Genomic DNA, 13,844 nt, shown 5'->3' with positions numbered 1-13,844 from the left:
GAGCAGTTCCTCTCCCTTTAATTGGTTAACCATTTAAATGACATAATTTTAATAGTTTAAACAGTTAACTTTTAAAATGGATGTTTACATCCCTAAAGCAAACCAAAAGAGAGAGAAAACTGCCATGGAGAAAACAGAGCCCAAATAAAGAAGCGTTGAAAAAGTGGGGGGAACCATGTTTGTGTTTGCTTTGAAGAAGGAATTTACATCCTAAACAGGCTGGGTGCAGAGTCACCTGCTCTCAGCCTGGCCACAGCCACTATGAATGTAAAAGGTTATAGCTAGTGACCCCATGGAGATTGTTGTGTATGTGGTAGATCTAAACACTTTGCACCCACGCACATCTGCGCCTGTACAGCAAGCCGTTAGAGAGTTCGCAGCAGTCGGGCACTTCTCTTCCTCCCTCACCCCTTTGGTGTGACCCCACACTTACAGGCTTTTGGAGAGGAGTGGCCAGTCCTTGGCCCTTTCTGTATTATATCTGTTTATATCATTTTGTGCTCTTTTCCTGCAAGTCTCAAATCTGCAGGCTCTAGGGAATGTTTGTGTCAGACTTAAAGTATAATTAACTGTGATGCTCTCCTTCTTGATAATATAAGACAGTAGTGGGGCTTTATGTGTATATTTAACCCACAGCTGAACAGTTCAAATATCTTTTACTTCTAATAATTCAGAACCCTTATTTTCATCTGTAATTTAACTTTAGTTATCTGTATTGATCTTCTCCAGCGATCATGCACAGTATGCTGGACACAAGCACGTTTCCTTTAATTCTAGACCGGTTCTTGCAACAATACGATCTCTGCTACATTACAAATACTGCGTATTGGAATTTAAAGATTACTAGTAATCTTTATCAACCAGAGAGCTAAACCTGCTTGCTAGCAGTTCCTGTGAAAGGGAGGCCCTGCCAGTGGAGTCTAGGGGCAAAGTGACAGAGAGCTACTTAAACCCTATTCCCATACCTGGTTGTTGGGAAGGGTGTTGGTACCCCCATGCCAGGGTATTGGCTCGGGAGCTCCGTGAGAACTGATCATCAAGTGGGAATCTTAGCTGAAAAGCTTTCTGCTTGTCACTGGCAAGAGGAATTCTTCAAGCCGCCTTTATATATTACAGCATCCAGAATAACTCATGGTCTCTAATGAGGTATAATTGATATATGTATGAAGGAACCTTCACTCTTGAATTTCTTAGCTTTTTGTAGACTTAATTCCTCAGCCTTATGTGGCAGTAGCTTATTTACATATTATGCTAACGGGGCGTGTGTTCTGATTGGCCTCTTCTCTCCTTCAGTGAAATTTGCCAACTCAAGGTTTGTCTACACAGTGAGTTACTGCGTGGCAAGCCAGGCAGCACACTGTGCGTTAACTCACCATGTGGACACTGCTGCAGCCCACTGAACGTCCCAAAGTGTGGCTGTGTACTGTGGTAGTTCTCTTGCTGCCATATAGACAAGCCCTCAGTAACTCCTCATCACAGCAATACAAAATGCTGCTATACTGAAAGTGAAGGATTTCACCAGATTGCATGGAGGGTGCAGTATGGGCCTCTGAGCTGCTTCAAATCAGAAGAAAAGTCAACCGGAACACTATAGCAGTGATCTTAATGGTTTTTTCATTGTATTAAAGTGTGTCAGTGAAACCAAGCTCATCTTATCTAACCACCTGCCAGGAAAGGTGGAGCATGTAAAGTGTTCAACTGCCTGAGAAGTCACAGTTGATCCATCCTTCCAATTGTTTGAACAGTCACACACCTCTCCTCCCCCCCCCCCCCCCAGCCTTCTCTTGCCACCCCCAAAAATGTGTGGCTGAGTACACAACTGAGATAGTGGGTTTTTTTTTTTTTTTTAACCTGTAAATAGGTAGCTGCCATGAGCTTTATTTCCTTCTTTCTTGTCTTGCTCCTGTTCCTAATACTAATCCCATTGAAGGGAACAGCATAAATTTACCCAGGTGAAAGGCTTTGTTGGAGAGTTACAGCTGCATTGTTAATGCTGGTAAATCTCTTTTCTTTCTCTTGCAGCCCATCATGTTCAGGGGGGAGGTGCGTTTGAACGTGGAGGAGAAGAAAACACGAGCTGCCAGGGAGGGTGACCGCAGAGACAACAGACCACGTGGACCTGGAGGCACTCGGGGAGGGCTGGGGGGTGGGATTCGAGGGCCTCCACGTGGAGGCATGTCTCAGAAACCAGGATTTGGAGCTGGAAGGGGCGTCGGGCAACGTCAGTGAATGCATCAAGGATGTTGGCATGGTGGCACAAACCCTTGTTCCTGCAGATTTGTGAATTTCAGCCTTGGGTATCTTGGAATGTGGCCCTAGCCTGTTATAGACTGCTACGTTTGATACTATTTTGGCCCCTTTTTGTTTGTTGTTATGGTTTTGTGATTTTTTTTTTCCTAGTCCTTGTCCCTGATTCCAGCTTTGTGGAACAATATTTTAGGAAAAGTGGATTTTAAAAAGAAAAGAACTGAAGTTCCTTGCTCACTGCAAACTTAACGGACTGGATTTTTTTTTTTTTTGTACCAGTGGTCTTTCCTAAAGGAATGTGTGGTTGGTTTTTTTGTTTTTGTTTTTTCCCTCTCTATACTGAAATTGTGTGCGTTTCAGTCAGTGGAATAATCTTTCACCTGCATGTGTTCAAGAGCCTGTAGGAAAACCTAGCACTTGGCAAGCATTTCAAGGCAGGAGAAACTATTGTTTGTCCCTTGAGGGTCATGTGCACATCCTCTGGTCTGGCCATGTTGCCACTTGGAAAATTGACATTCACTCTTCTCTCTGTGGCGCTGTAAAGTGGAATAAAGGGTATCCATAGAATCTTTTTTCTTTTGATACATGATCACGAAAAGGAATTCTAACTACTGTTTTACCACTTACAAATTTTGGATTGTGGGATAGGTTTTAATGTCTAGAACTTGACTCTTAAAACATTTTTCCTGAACTTGTGAAATTTTTTATTGAAATAGGGAGTTTTTTTCATGTTTTAGTTTGTATTTGTAAAAAAAGAAAAAAGGAAAAAAAAGAAAAAAAAAGCAAAATTGTTGTGCCTTCTATTTATCTCTCATTCCAGTCTTGGCAAATTGTTAAAAAAATAAAAAAAAGTCTAGATTTGCTTTATCAAGTGGAGTATGTTGGAATTCTTGTGGAGGGGTGAGTTTCCCCTCCATTCCTCCCATCACTATCTTTGTCGAAGATAACGACAAAATGTTCTTTGGAAACTGAAGCAACCTCTGCTGTGGCAGTAGGTAGAGATGTCTAATATTATAAAGCACGTTGGTGGTTGGCTGAATGTTTGCTTTATCCAGCTGACTGAAAAGTTACGTGATTTTGTAACAACTCCCATTGTGACTAGAAAACTGTGGTTGTGGATATCTTTATTGTTGAAATGTAAATGACCTTTTTAGGATTGTGTACGCTTACTCTGTTCTTTATTATGGGGGGGCTGCTTTTGCAGTTTGGGCATTAGTTTAGAAACTCCCCTGTCCCAGAGGTGAAACTACCTAGATCAGATGCAGCCTCTGACAATTATGCTAGAGGTGTGCTGATTGCTTATCAATTGCTGGTATATACTCCTGGTATTGAATAAGTATCTTTTTCATTCTCAGATTCAACTAAAATTGAAAATAAAAGGCAAGACTGTGTGTACAATTTTTATTACAGCAGTCTTAAAGGATTCTGGGGAACAGCTTGCTATTTTAGTAATTAACTTTCATTGTATAGAAAAACATCTGGAAGAAAATTGCAATCTTGCTTCCAGTTTAATACCAGAAGCCACTGCGGTCCGCTTAGAGCGGTGGCTCAATGCACCACCACCTTACATTGATATGAAGTGACTGGATGGTACATCAAGCTCATATGCCCCCTGCAGTATCTGCATCACAGTGGGCACCCCGGAGAGCTTATTAGTAATTGTCTTTCATGTGAACCAGGATTCAGTGTGTCTAAGTTCTGGGTTTTTTAATGCAGGATCTGTGCAGATGTGATGTAATGGCATATACATATCTCGTGGCCTCTGACACATTCCGCTTTACAAACTAGAACAGAGCTGTCTGGCCAGGGGGAGGTCACTGTAAGCCATACCAGAAAAAGTTACTTGTGAGAGTTGGTGTAGTTTAAACAGTCCAGACCTCACTAAAGTCATCGGAAGCTTTTGTCAGAGACTTCAATATTTGTTTAAAAACTGTTGTTCAACCCACCTCTCCTCAAACATTTTACGGACTGACTTGACTTTTTTTTCACCTGCTCCCAAAAGTATAGAGGCACGTCCTGGCACTTGAGTGGAGCTAACTGTAATGGCTATCCTGGCAGTGTGCCACCTTAGTGCACGGACATAAAGGAAATGTACAGTTCCCTCTTGCGGTAATAACTGGTAGTGTCTATTCTAAATGCTTTTCCCAACTTCAGATCAGGAAAACATAGTTTCTACCATTGCCAAGGGGTTAAGTGCAGGTCCTTTCCTGAAGTCTTCCCACTGGTGTTCTTTCTTTGCTTTTCATACCTACAGCTCCATAACGATGGGTACGTATAATATACTGCGGAGGGGAAGGAGAATGTCCTCTGCTGAGGAGAAATCAGACTCTAGCAACAGATACTGCACTTCAGATTATCAAAGCTTCAGTAAATAGCACCTTTGCCTTGCACATGCCAAAACTGTGAACACCTCTCCACTCGTTAAAGGAGTACTTCCTCAAAGGGATTTTGTCATGGCTTTTGACTCAAAATATAATTTCGGGAAGGCAGTGGAGAAGACTTGCAAAGCCTAAGTGATTTTGTGTTTGCTCTTTCTGTTTAGACAGCCAGTCTTCTGTGGTGTGAACCACGTCATTGTTATAGTGCGAGAAGAACACCAGGAGGCAAAACTGATCAGATATTTGTCATAGTCTAAGGTGAATGAAATGCAGAAATTAAGTCTTGCATCTTTTTCATGTGTTTTTGTTATCGGAGAAGTGTTACTTCTTCTTAAAAAGAAGTTTATGCCGACAGCATCTCAGACTCTCTGAATTCATGATTAAGGCTACAATTTTCACATGGAGGTCACGATATTCACAGTAACAATCAGAATGAAGTCTGTGATGAGCCCACCTTGCACCCAAGGTGGCTTCTGTCCCGTGGGTGTGGGTCCGGCTCATCCCTGTAAGTGTTGCGACCTGGTACGCGTTGCAGTGTCCCTCAGTTTGGGCGTGTCTGCTCCTCTGTTCATCTGTGGCAGGGTGAATGTGCCAAACCTGAGTGGCACTGTGACTGCATAGGTCTGCTCCCAATGCCTTTCTGGTAGAGAGGAAGTACTTGTTCCAAGTGAACAGGCCCCTTTGTTTAGTAAGGTGGCAGCAGGCCTTCATAAGCCCTGCTCTGAAGGGTTCCTGAGGTTCCAGACTTCTACAAAAATGAAGTGGGGTGTTAAACAGCCTTCCTTTCTCTAGGTTAGAGGTAACAAATGCATAGTCACTTTCCCAGGGAGCAGGCATTTGTGTAGAATTAACACTAGTGCCAAGAATATAAACGTACCTATTTTGCCTTCTACCTGCTGGTCTAGCCCATATGCATTTATCCCTGTACTATCAAGTCCCCATTGTAAGGAATGGAGGGCATGTCCCCATGCTTCAGTTCTAATCTCTGTACATAAATGTACCTGAATCAGAGCTTTCTAGACGTATCAGGAGGGGAACAGTAAATCCCCCAAGAATAAAGGTTTTTGGTCAACTCTAAACTCTCTCTTCAGTCAAATGTCTTGGTCTTTTGTAATTTTTTTCTCCTCAGCTGAAGGGGAAACATAATATGTTTTTTTTTAAACTAGCAAGCTATGCTCTGAGTTCGACTTTGAGTTCTAACTGAAGAGGGATGGAACTGATGACTAGCTAAAGTAGGGGTTTTCAAACTGGGGGTCAGGACCCCTCAGGGGGTTGGAAGGTTATTACATGGGGGGTTGCAAGCTGTCATCCTCCACCCCAAATCCTGCTTTGCATCCAGCATTTATAATGGTGTTAAATATATAAAAAAGTGTGTTTAATTTATAATGGGGGGGTCACACTTGGAGGTTTGCTGTGTGAAAGGGGTCACCAGTACAAAAGTTGGAGAACTACTGGGCTAAACGGTGTTTCTATAAATGATTCTGCTGTTATGAGCCTTAGTCTGCAACTGTGCTAAGGCTCTCTAGTATGCAGCCCCTGTTTTCAGCGGACAAGCATAGCCAAGAGGCTTAACCCCCTCTCGTATGCCAACAATTTTTGTTGGTCCCTTGAGTGATAAGATGGATTTCAGTGCATGAAACGCTGTCCCTGATTCTCCTCCTGAGGTCGGCTGTGCTGCGTCTGCTTGTAGAAGGTGCAGTGCCTTGAATGAATAGCGTGGTTGTCCTGAAGAGAAGCAGCTGGAGCTATAAAATCACAACGTGTGTCTGGCTGACATTTGTCTTGGCTCAGAAAAAGTTACTACCTGTCTCTGCGCCTTGTAGCATGAGCCTCCAGAGAGTAAAGAGCCAGCCATCCCTGTCATGCTTCTTGCCGCCAATGTTCATTTGCGGGGCGGGGACAACTGCAGCATTGAACTGGAAAGAAATAGCTGATCCTGAATATTCCTCACTTACCTCCTCCCCTTCCTGGAAAGGGTTTCTCTGTCAGGATGGCTAGTCATGGAAAACTTAGTGTCTGGGCATTCTATTTCCTCCACATGTCTCAAAGAGAGCCAGAAAATTTCCAGTTAAAGACTTGGTGTTTTGTAGCTTCATGTAGCTCTCCCTACATGCTGGTGCCCATGGCTGAAAATACTAGCAACTTGCCTAATCACTTCCTGTTAAAGCATTTCCAGCTTCCGCCTGTCCTTGTTTCACTTTCCAGCAATACCTTTCTCAGCCTGCCTGGTAACTGAAAAATTACCGCCTTAGGACTTCTGGGAAACTTACTTGAGTGTTCTCTGGTTAAGGCCGGCTACATAATAATTGGATTTCATAGTGAACTTCTTGACATGCCTAATCAGAAATACATTTTACTAAGTGGCATGTTTCTTTAACGTAAATAAGCTTTAAAACGGGGGGTGAGGCTGAAAATGGCCTGCATTGGGGAAGCAACAGTGCATTGTAGAAGCTGGCCATGGCCCTCTTTTTCACAGTTATTTCCAGTCTTGGTTAAGCATGTACCATGTACTGCCTGACGAATAGCAACTCAATCCTTAGTTGCCTTATCAAGCATTAAAGAGAAATATTTTGTGTCCCTCCTGTCTTGTTTCTCTCTGTCTCCAGTTTGAGGAAATTGCTTGAATCAGGCCTTTTAAAAAGCCTTAGGTGCTGCATGGATCGCTTCATCCAATGCAATGTACAAGCAGTGTAATGCAACAGTTCTCAGAAGGGTAGCTAAAAAGCGATTTCCCCCTCCTCCCCCCGGCAAGTCGGTGGACTATAGCGTCCATGCAGAAACACAGTTCCCTAGAACAAGAAGGTAACATACTGCAGTGCCAAGAACCATACTTCAACTCCCATGAGAACTTAGAGAGTTGAGCAATACGAAAGAAATAACATATTTCCTAGTAAATCATCTCTAAAGTATTGTTTTCAGGCTCCAGCCTATTCTAAAGGCAAGAAAAATGTGCCCAACCTGCCTTCTGGACACCAGTTGACGATGGTTGCAAAAGCAAAGCCATTTTGACACTTAACAGTACAGGGCACACTCACCTGTGTTCAACAGTGTAAAAAGTTACTCCTTTTAGTAGGTGCCCTAATAACACCTCATCCTAAATCCTGCTAGAGTCGGTTTGTGTGGTGTAAAACAGAGAGATTCATAGATATTAAGGTCAGAAGAGACCATTATGATCATCTAGTCTGACCTGCACAACGCAGGCTACAGAATCGCACCCACCCACTCCTGCGAAAGACCTCTCACCTATGTCTGTGCTATTGAAGTCCTCAAATCGTGGTTTAAAGACTTCAAGGAGCAGAGAATCTTCCAGCAAGTGACCTGTGCCCTATGCTACGGAGGAAGGTGAAAAACCTCCAGGGCCTCTTCCCTTTTCCTCCCTGACCCAAATATGGCAATCAGCTAAACCCTGAGCATATGGGCAAGATTCACCAGCCAGATACTACAGAAAATTCTTCCCTGGGTAACTCCGATCCCACCCCATCTACCATCCCATCACAAACTATTCCTGAACTGCTACAGCCCTACTAATGTCCAAAGCAGCAAACAAGGTTTGGGGATCTGGATAGTTTGGTTCTATCTGTACTGCAAGGGCAAACACTAGGCTTACCATTGTTGTTAGGAACTGCAGTGTAGATGAGGGCTCAAAGGGAAGCAGTATGAGAAGATTTCCCTCGCACGCACTCTCAAACCTAGAGTACACAATAAAATGATCCTACTTCTTAAATGTCCATGAAATACTAAAGGAGCGCAGCATTTCGCAGCTATTAGCACTGGCTTTAAAATGACATCTCGGGTACTAAAAATCCACCGAAAGCAAATTTCAGAAAACTTTTATTTTGTTTGTTTTTAATTGGAATCGGCATGAATGTATGGTTCAATAAATATATATATTTTTATATACACTTACAACAGAAATCTTACAGTCCATCTTCAAACGGCTGGAATAGAACTTTTTTTAAATTTTGTTTTTACAAGCCAAAAAAGTAATCTGCCATTGCTCATGTGCTCATGCAAATTGTACTTGTATAAGTTATAGGTTTGTTTTATCATGACGTAAAAATGTTACTCTTAAGGAAGCGGTTGCTTTGCACTCTGTGCCCTTTATAGCAAAACACGTCCTTAAATGGAGCAATAAGGCCAGACCAATTGTATCAATATAGACAAATACATTTCACATAGAAAAGACAGGGAGGTCACTTTTTTTTTCCTTTTTTTTTTTTAAGAGGGGCAGGTGAGAAGAGAAATGTATGCAAGCATGTTTTTTTCTGTCTAGACCAGTTTTCACTTCTTGGAAAACGCAGCCCCTTTCAGTGAGAGTCAGTACCTCTTACGGTATTTCTGTATTTCTCTAGTCCTGCTTTTGTTCTTGATGACAGCAGCATGAAAACTAGTTTCTGCTCCTGCTTGTTTCCTTCCTGACTTCCCACTTTGGGGCATTTGATTGCCACAGAGCCAGTGATCGTGCTACACCTGAGAGAACGGTTTCAGTGGAGGAAGGAGCTACAGGTGCATGGGCGTTGCTAAGTTCTGTTGCAGCAGGATGTTCAAGAGCAAACCTGAACTTCCTTTCTAGCACTAAGGAGAGTAGTTGGTGGCTGCCCCATTTTCTCTTCCTGCTTACCCGAGGTTGGGAGAGAGACCATTCTTCCTCTAGCCTGCCCAAAATCTCTTGCAAGAGGCTGATGGTATTTTCCCACCCACGTTGCTTCAGCTTTTCAAGATCTCTCGATTTGCCTTGGTCTTGCTGCCTTTCAAACCCATGTGCAAAGTTACATTTTTCCCAATGGCTCGGTTAGTTCATGAAATAGGTGGAGAGTTCTGGCCAGCGTGGGAGCTGTCAGTAATGTCATAACCAGGCCCAGGAACTGCCCACGGTCTGTCTCTGTTTTTCACATCTGAATTCAGTTTCACAGTAGGAATGAGATGCTCCGGGCTGTGCATTTCAGGGTAATCCGTGTACCTCTCAGGTGGATAAAGCTACTTACCCTTCAGCTTTGTGCCTTATGCCAACGTTTACGATCTACTCCAAATTCCCAGAATGGGCCTGCCTCTCATGCCTGACTGCATAAGCAGCAGAGAATGCAGTGTTAATGTACGAGACTGCCAGAGGCTACAGTGAGCAGCAGTCCGGCACTGCAGATAGAACTTAGGTGATGGCTCATTCCTACTACATCCCTGCCATTCAAGTGCTTACTGAGCACCATAATTCTGAGGACACTTCCAAACCTGACAGGCCCCCAAATTAACCTGCCTTCAGTTCAACCACAGGGGAACTGAGATTTACTGTGCAAGGATTTGGATAGTGTAGATATCCTGCTGGGTCTCAATGGGAGAAAGCCAGGAGACAGTCATGTCTTCCAATTGTCCCAACAACTTCAAGGGCCTGGGTCAGTGTTGGCGGTTTTTAAAAGCAAGACAGACCCGCTGGGGCCGAGGGCCATGAATGTTTCAGTAGGAAGTGACCATTTGTTTCAAACAATTTTTCGAATGTAGGGTAATTTAGGAGCTTGTCAACCTGGATGGTGTCCTCATTAAGCCCCACATTGTGTCTTGCTAACCACCTATGTTATCCCTGTATCTGAACAGTGCAACCTCTTCAGATTCAAACCCAGACAATTAATTGGGAATCTCGGGAGCCAAAAAAGGAAATAATGCAGACCTGCATGTCTACAAAGGAGGGCACTAAATTTCAAAGTCCTTCTTTTGTGGTTTCTCTATCAAAAGCTGAGAATGGGCGATCACTTGATGATTACCTGCTCTGTTCATTCCCTCTAGGGTACCTGGCACTGGCCACTGTCAGAAGACAGGACACGGGGCTAGATGGATCTTTGGTCTGACCCAGTATGGCCGTTCTTATGTTCTTAAAAGTCCTCCTTTAAGGCAATAGGCCAAACTCAGCTCTGGTTTAAACAGGTCATGCACACTTAAACCAGGGTAGCATTTGGCTCATTGGGAGTTAAGGAGCCAGGGACTAGGGAGTAAAGAGCTATTCCAGAGCTGGAAAGGCCTCCTTTACTCAGTTCCTTGCTCAGGCCAATTTCATGAGTCATGGCTACATTAACAATGATTCAGGAATGAGAAGTCTGGGGGGAAATTTGTTTTCAGCCCCACCTAGCTGGCTCATCTGGGGCTGGTGCCTAAAGTCTGAGATCTGCTTTCACTCAGGCTGGTAACTCACCCACTTTGCAGTAAGATTGCAGGCTAAGCCACTCAAGGGCTGAAAGTCCTCCAGTGTCTTCCCACATTTCCCCCCATGTGCACAGGACAGCTAAGCTCTCCCACAATTCACTGAGCAAGATTTAGTTGGGGATTGGTCCTGCTCTGGGCAGGGGGTTGGACTAGATGGCCTCCAGAGGTCCCTTCCAACTCTGTTATTGTGTGATTCTATGATTCTAACCCTAGAAAGGCTCATTTTACTGCAGCCCAAACAATCGTGGGCTGGGTCCCTAGAAGTCCTAGCGATGCAGGTGAGTGCAGCACCAGTGTGGGCCCCATGACTGGAGTATGGCTTTGCAGTGCAGTTGCTCATAACCAGGCTAAGATAACTCGGGTGCTCTGCAGTGAAGACATACTTTTATGGCTTTCTGTATGTACAGAAGATGCACTGATTTAGTTTAATCCCGGTTTATATCAGTTTAGCTCACTTCACCATGCATGTCAACAAAACCTTAGTGACAACTAGGTTTTTATACTGGGGTAACCCATTAACCATCCTATCAAAGAGCAGAGTTCTTTGCCAGCTATAGTGTAATGTAATGGATAAGCCCCCATGCACGGGCAGAAGGTGACTAGCAAATAAAAGACAGGAGAATGGTGTGGGGGAAGACACAGACTGCATATAAACAAGTGTATCAGGTTCTCATGACAGTTTCCCAGATACACTGCAAGTCAATTGCAATGATTCACGCGGGAGGTGTCAAGAAACCATAATGAAACTTCACTGAAACCACAGAAAGACCCCCACCAAAACCACGATGCTCCAGAGTAAGGGCCAAAGTTTTGTCTTTAACTTACCCTATGGTGCCTGAGCAATGTACCATTACGTCCCCCCAGCTCCAGAAACAACTCTAGCCTAAAATCTTCCTTAACTAAAAGCGACTGGAGTTTAAATACCTAGATACAACACGCTGAGTTGAGAGGGGGGATTCAATGTGAAGTTAGATTGTCAGCCTTAACATCCTAGAGTCTATTCATGGTCCAAATCCTTCATTTACATATTTTCAGAGCCTCATGTAGCACATATCTCCTTTCACCTCATGTTAACAGATGACCCTCAGAGCTGTTTGATCCCTGTTCACAACCCACAGACTCCACATAGATGATAGTTGTCATGTCCCGACCCATAGGCAATGAGTGTGGAGGTAAGAAACAAGCGTAGGAGAAATGCATCAGCACTATTTCTAGTCATGGCAAAAGCCCACACCCTAAGAGTTGTTTGGTGGTTTTCTGAGTATATGGAAAGGACCAAGTCAAGACCACAGACCAATGTCCTGCCAAATTTCATTAAAATGTGAATAAAAAAAAGTCCCTCTTGAAATCTGAAGATGCGAACGTGAGTGCATGTGTATAAAATATACAGTGGAGCATATACACTGAGAGTGTAGCTCAAAATGAAAAGGCAAATTTTCAGCCCGTAGTGGCTTTTTCAGGGTTGTGTTATAAATCCCTTGGCGCAGGTTTTACAATGGAAATGCCAGCAGACCCTGACCTCTCAGGAAATGAATAGGCACCATCCTGTCCTTCCCCACCACAGTTATTGGTAGGATTTAGAGCCCAGCTGGACTAGGTCCGGAGGGAATCGTGCTCTTTGTAGCCGGCATCTCCCTAGCAGGAGGTGAGCAGACAGCACCAGGAAGTTTTACAGACCGCGGGCAAAGTTCAGCCCTGGCGTATTCATTATTTGTTAAGTGCCAAGAAGGTGGTTAGGTAATACCTGCCCAAAGGAGCTAGCAATAACCTCCTGCCTATCAAGTTACGCCTGGACTGAGTTTGAACCGAGGAACATTATACCAGCACTCTAACTGCTGCCGCTACTGTGCAATGTTATACCTAGGACATCTCCCCTCCTCATCTCCACCACCTTATGGACTAGACCCACTTAAGTAACCACCTAAACACCATAAACGCCGGGGCAGAATAGGACTAGTAAATTGCAGATGGGAGCGTTGTGGCCCAGGATCCCAATGCAGTCTGCCCCTAGAACCCTGGAGGTAAAGTATATGATGACCAGGTTCGATCCTCAGACTGGCAGAAGCCTGGACATATGAATGATATAAAACAGAGTAGCATATACAAGCTACTGCCTGCACCCTGCCTGTTAATCAGAACATGACATTTCCACCTTTTGATCAGTCAGTGGCCAGTTCGAGTGCTTTAAATGCCCATGGAAGACAAATAACCGAACATGGAATGAAGAAGAGTCTCTCCGGTTTATCAGTTGTTAATGCATTCCCCCTTCTCATCGTCTATTAGGATGCTTACAGTTGTGTTACACCTCCTCGTCACCAGGGGAAAGGGCAACTCCCTACCCTAACGGCTGCAATCCTCTCTCTCTCTATGGCATTCAGATTTATTCCCCTGATGGATCCACATTACAATAGCCAACAGTTGGCATCAAAATGGAGTTATTTCCACATTGGTACAATGTTGTAATGAAGGTACAGGGGTGAGAGCAGGGAGTTCTTGAAAATAACCAAGTTTCCAGGTCTCATCCTTTTAACTTACGCTTGTAGTATCAGCAAATAATAAATACTACTAATAATTAAACCAAACTATCAGGCCCTCATTCCAAACCCAAAGACAATCCTTGCCCTGAAATCAAATTTTAATTGCAGGGCAAACAGTGTATGGAAGAAAAAGCCCAGATTTATGTTGTGTCTTCACGGCAGCAAAAGATGGGGTTTTACCTTGAGCTAGCTACACTGATGTAAAACCCTAGGGGTGATAAGGCACAGGTCATTTTTAACCTTGATGTAGCTAGTTGAGGTCAACACTATACTTCCCACTGGGGCTTTATCTTGACTAGATACATTGAGATAAAAACTCAAATGCTTTGTCGCTAGTTAGATTTTACTGCCAGAAAGCCAACTCAATGTGAAAACATACCATGCTTTGCAGTGAAGACAAAACCCTAGTGGAAAATCAAACCTCAGCACCTTGTTCCAGAAGTCACAATTCAAACTGAAAGAGTGTGTGTGTGCTGGGGGTGGGGGAGGAAAG

At 43.7% G+C, this 13,844-nt stretch overlaps 1 protein-coding gene across 3 annotated transcripts in view; it reads left to right on the top strand.

The window, feature by feature from the left end:
- G3BP1 (G3BP stress granule assembly factor 1) overlaps positions 1-5,704 on the top strand; it is a 36,606-nt gene extending 30,902 nt beyond the window's left edge. For all 3 annotated transcript variants that reach the window (XM_073355292.2, XM_073355294.2, XM_073355293.2), the window contains exon 12: positions 2,023-5,704. In XM_073355292.2, the coding sequence (XP_073211393.1) occupies positions 2,023-2,229 (207 nt within the window). In that variant the 3' untranslated portion in view covers positions 2,230-5,704. The remainder of the gene's footprint in view (positions 1-2,022) is intronic.
- The last annotated feature ends 8,140 nt before the right edge of the window (positions 5,705-13,844 follow it).

Source organism: Lepidochelys kempii, chromosome 8 (assembly GCF_965140285.1).
Source record: "Lepidochelys kempii isolate rLepKem1 chromosome 8, rLepKem1.hap1, whole genome shotgun sequence".
NCBI lineage: Eukaryota > Metazoa > Chordata > Testudines > Cheloniidae > Lepidochelys > Lepidochelys kempii.
This window is presented reverse-complemented; position numbering and strand designations above follow the sequence as displayed.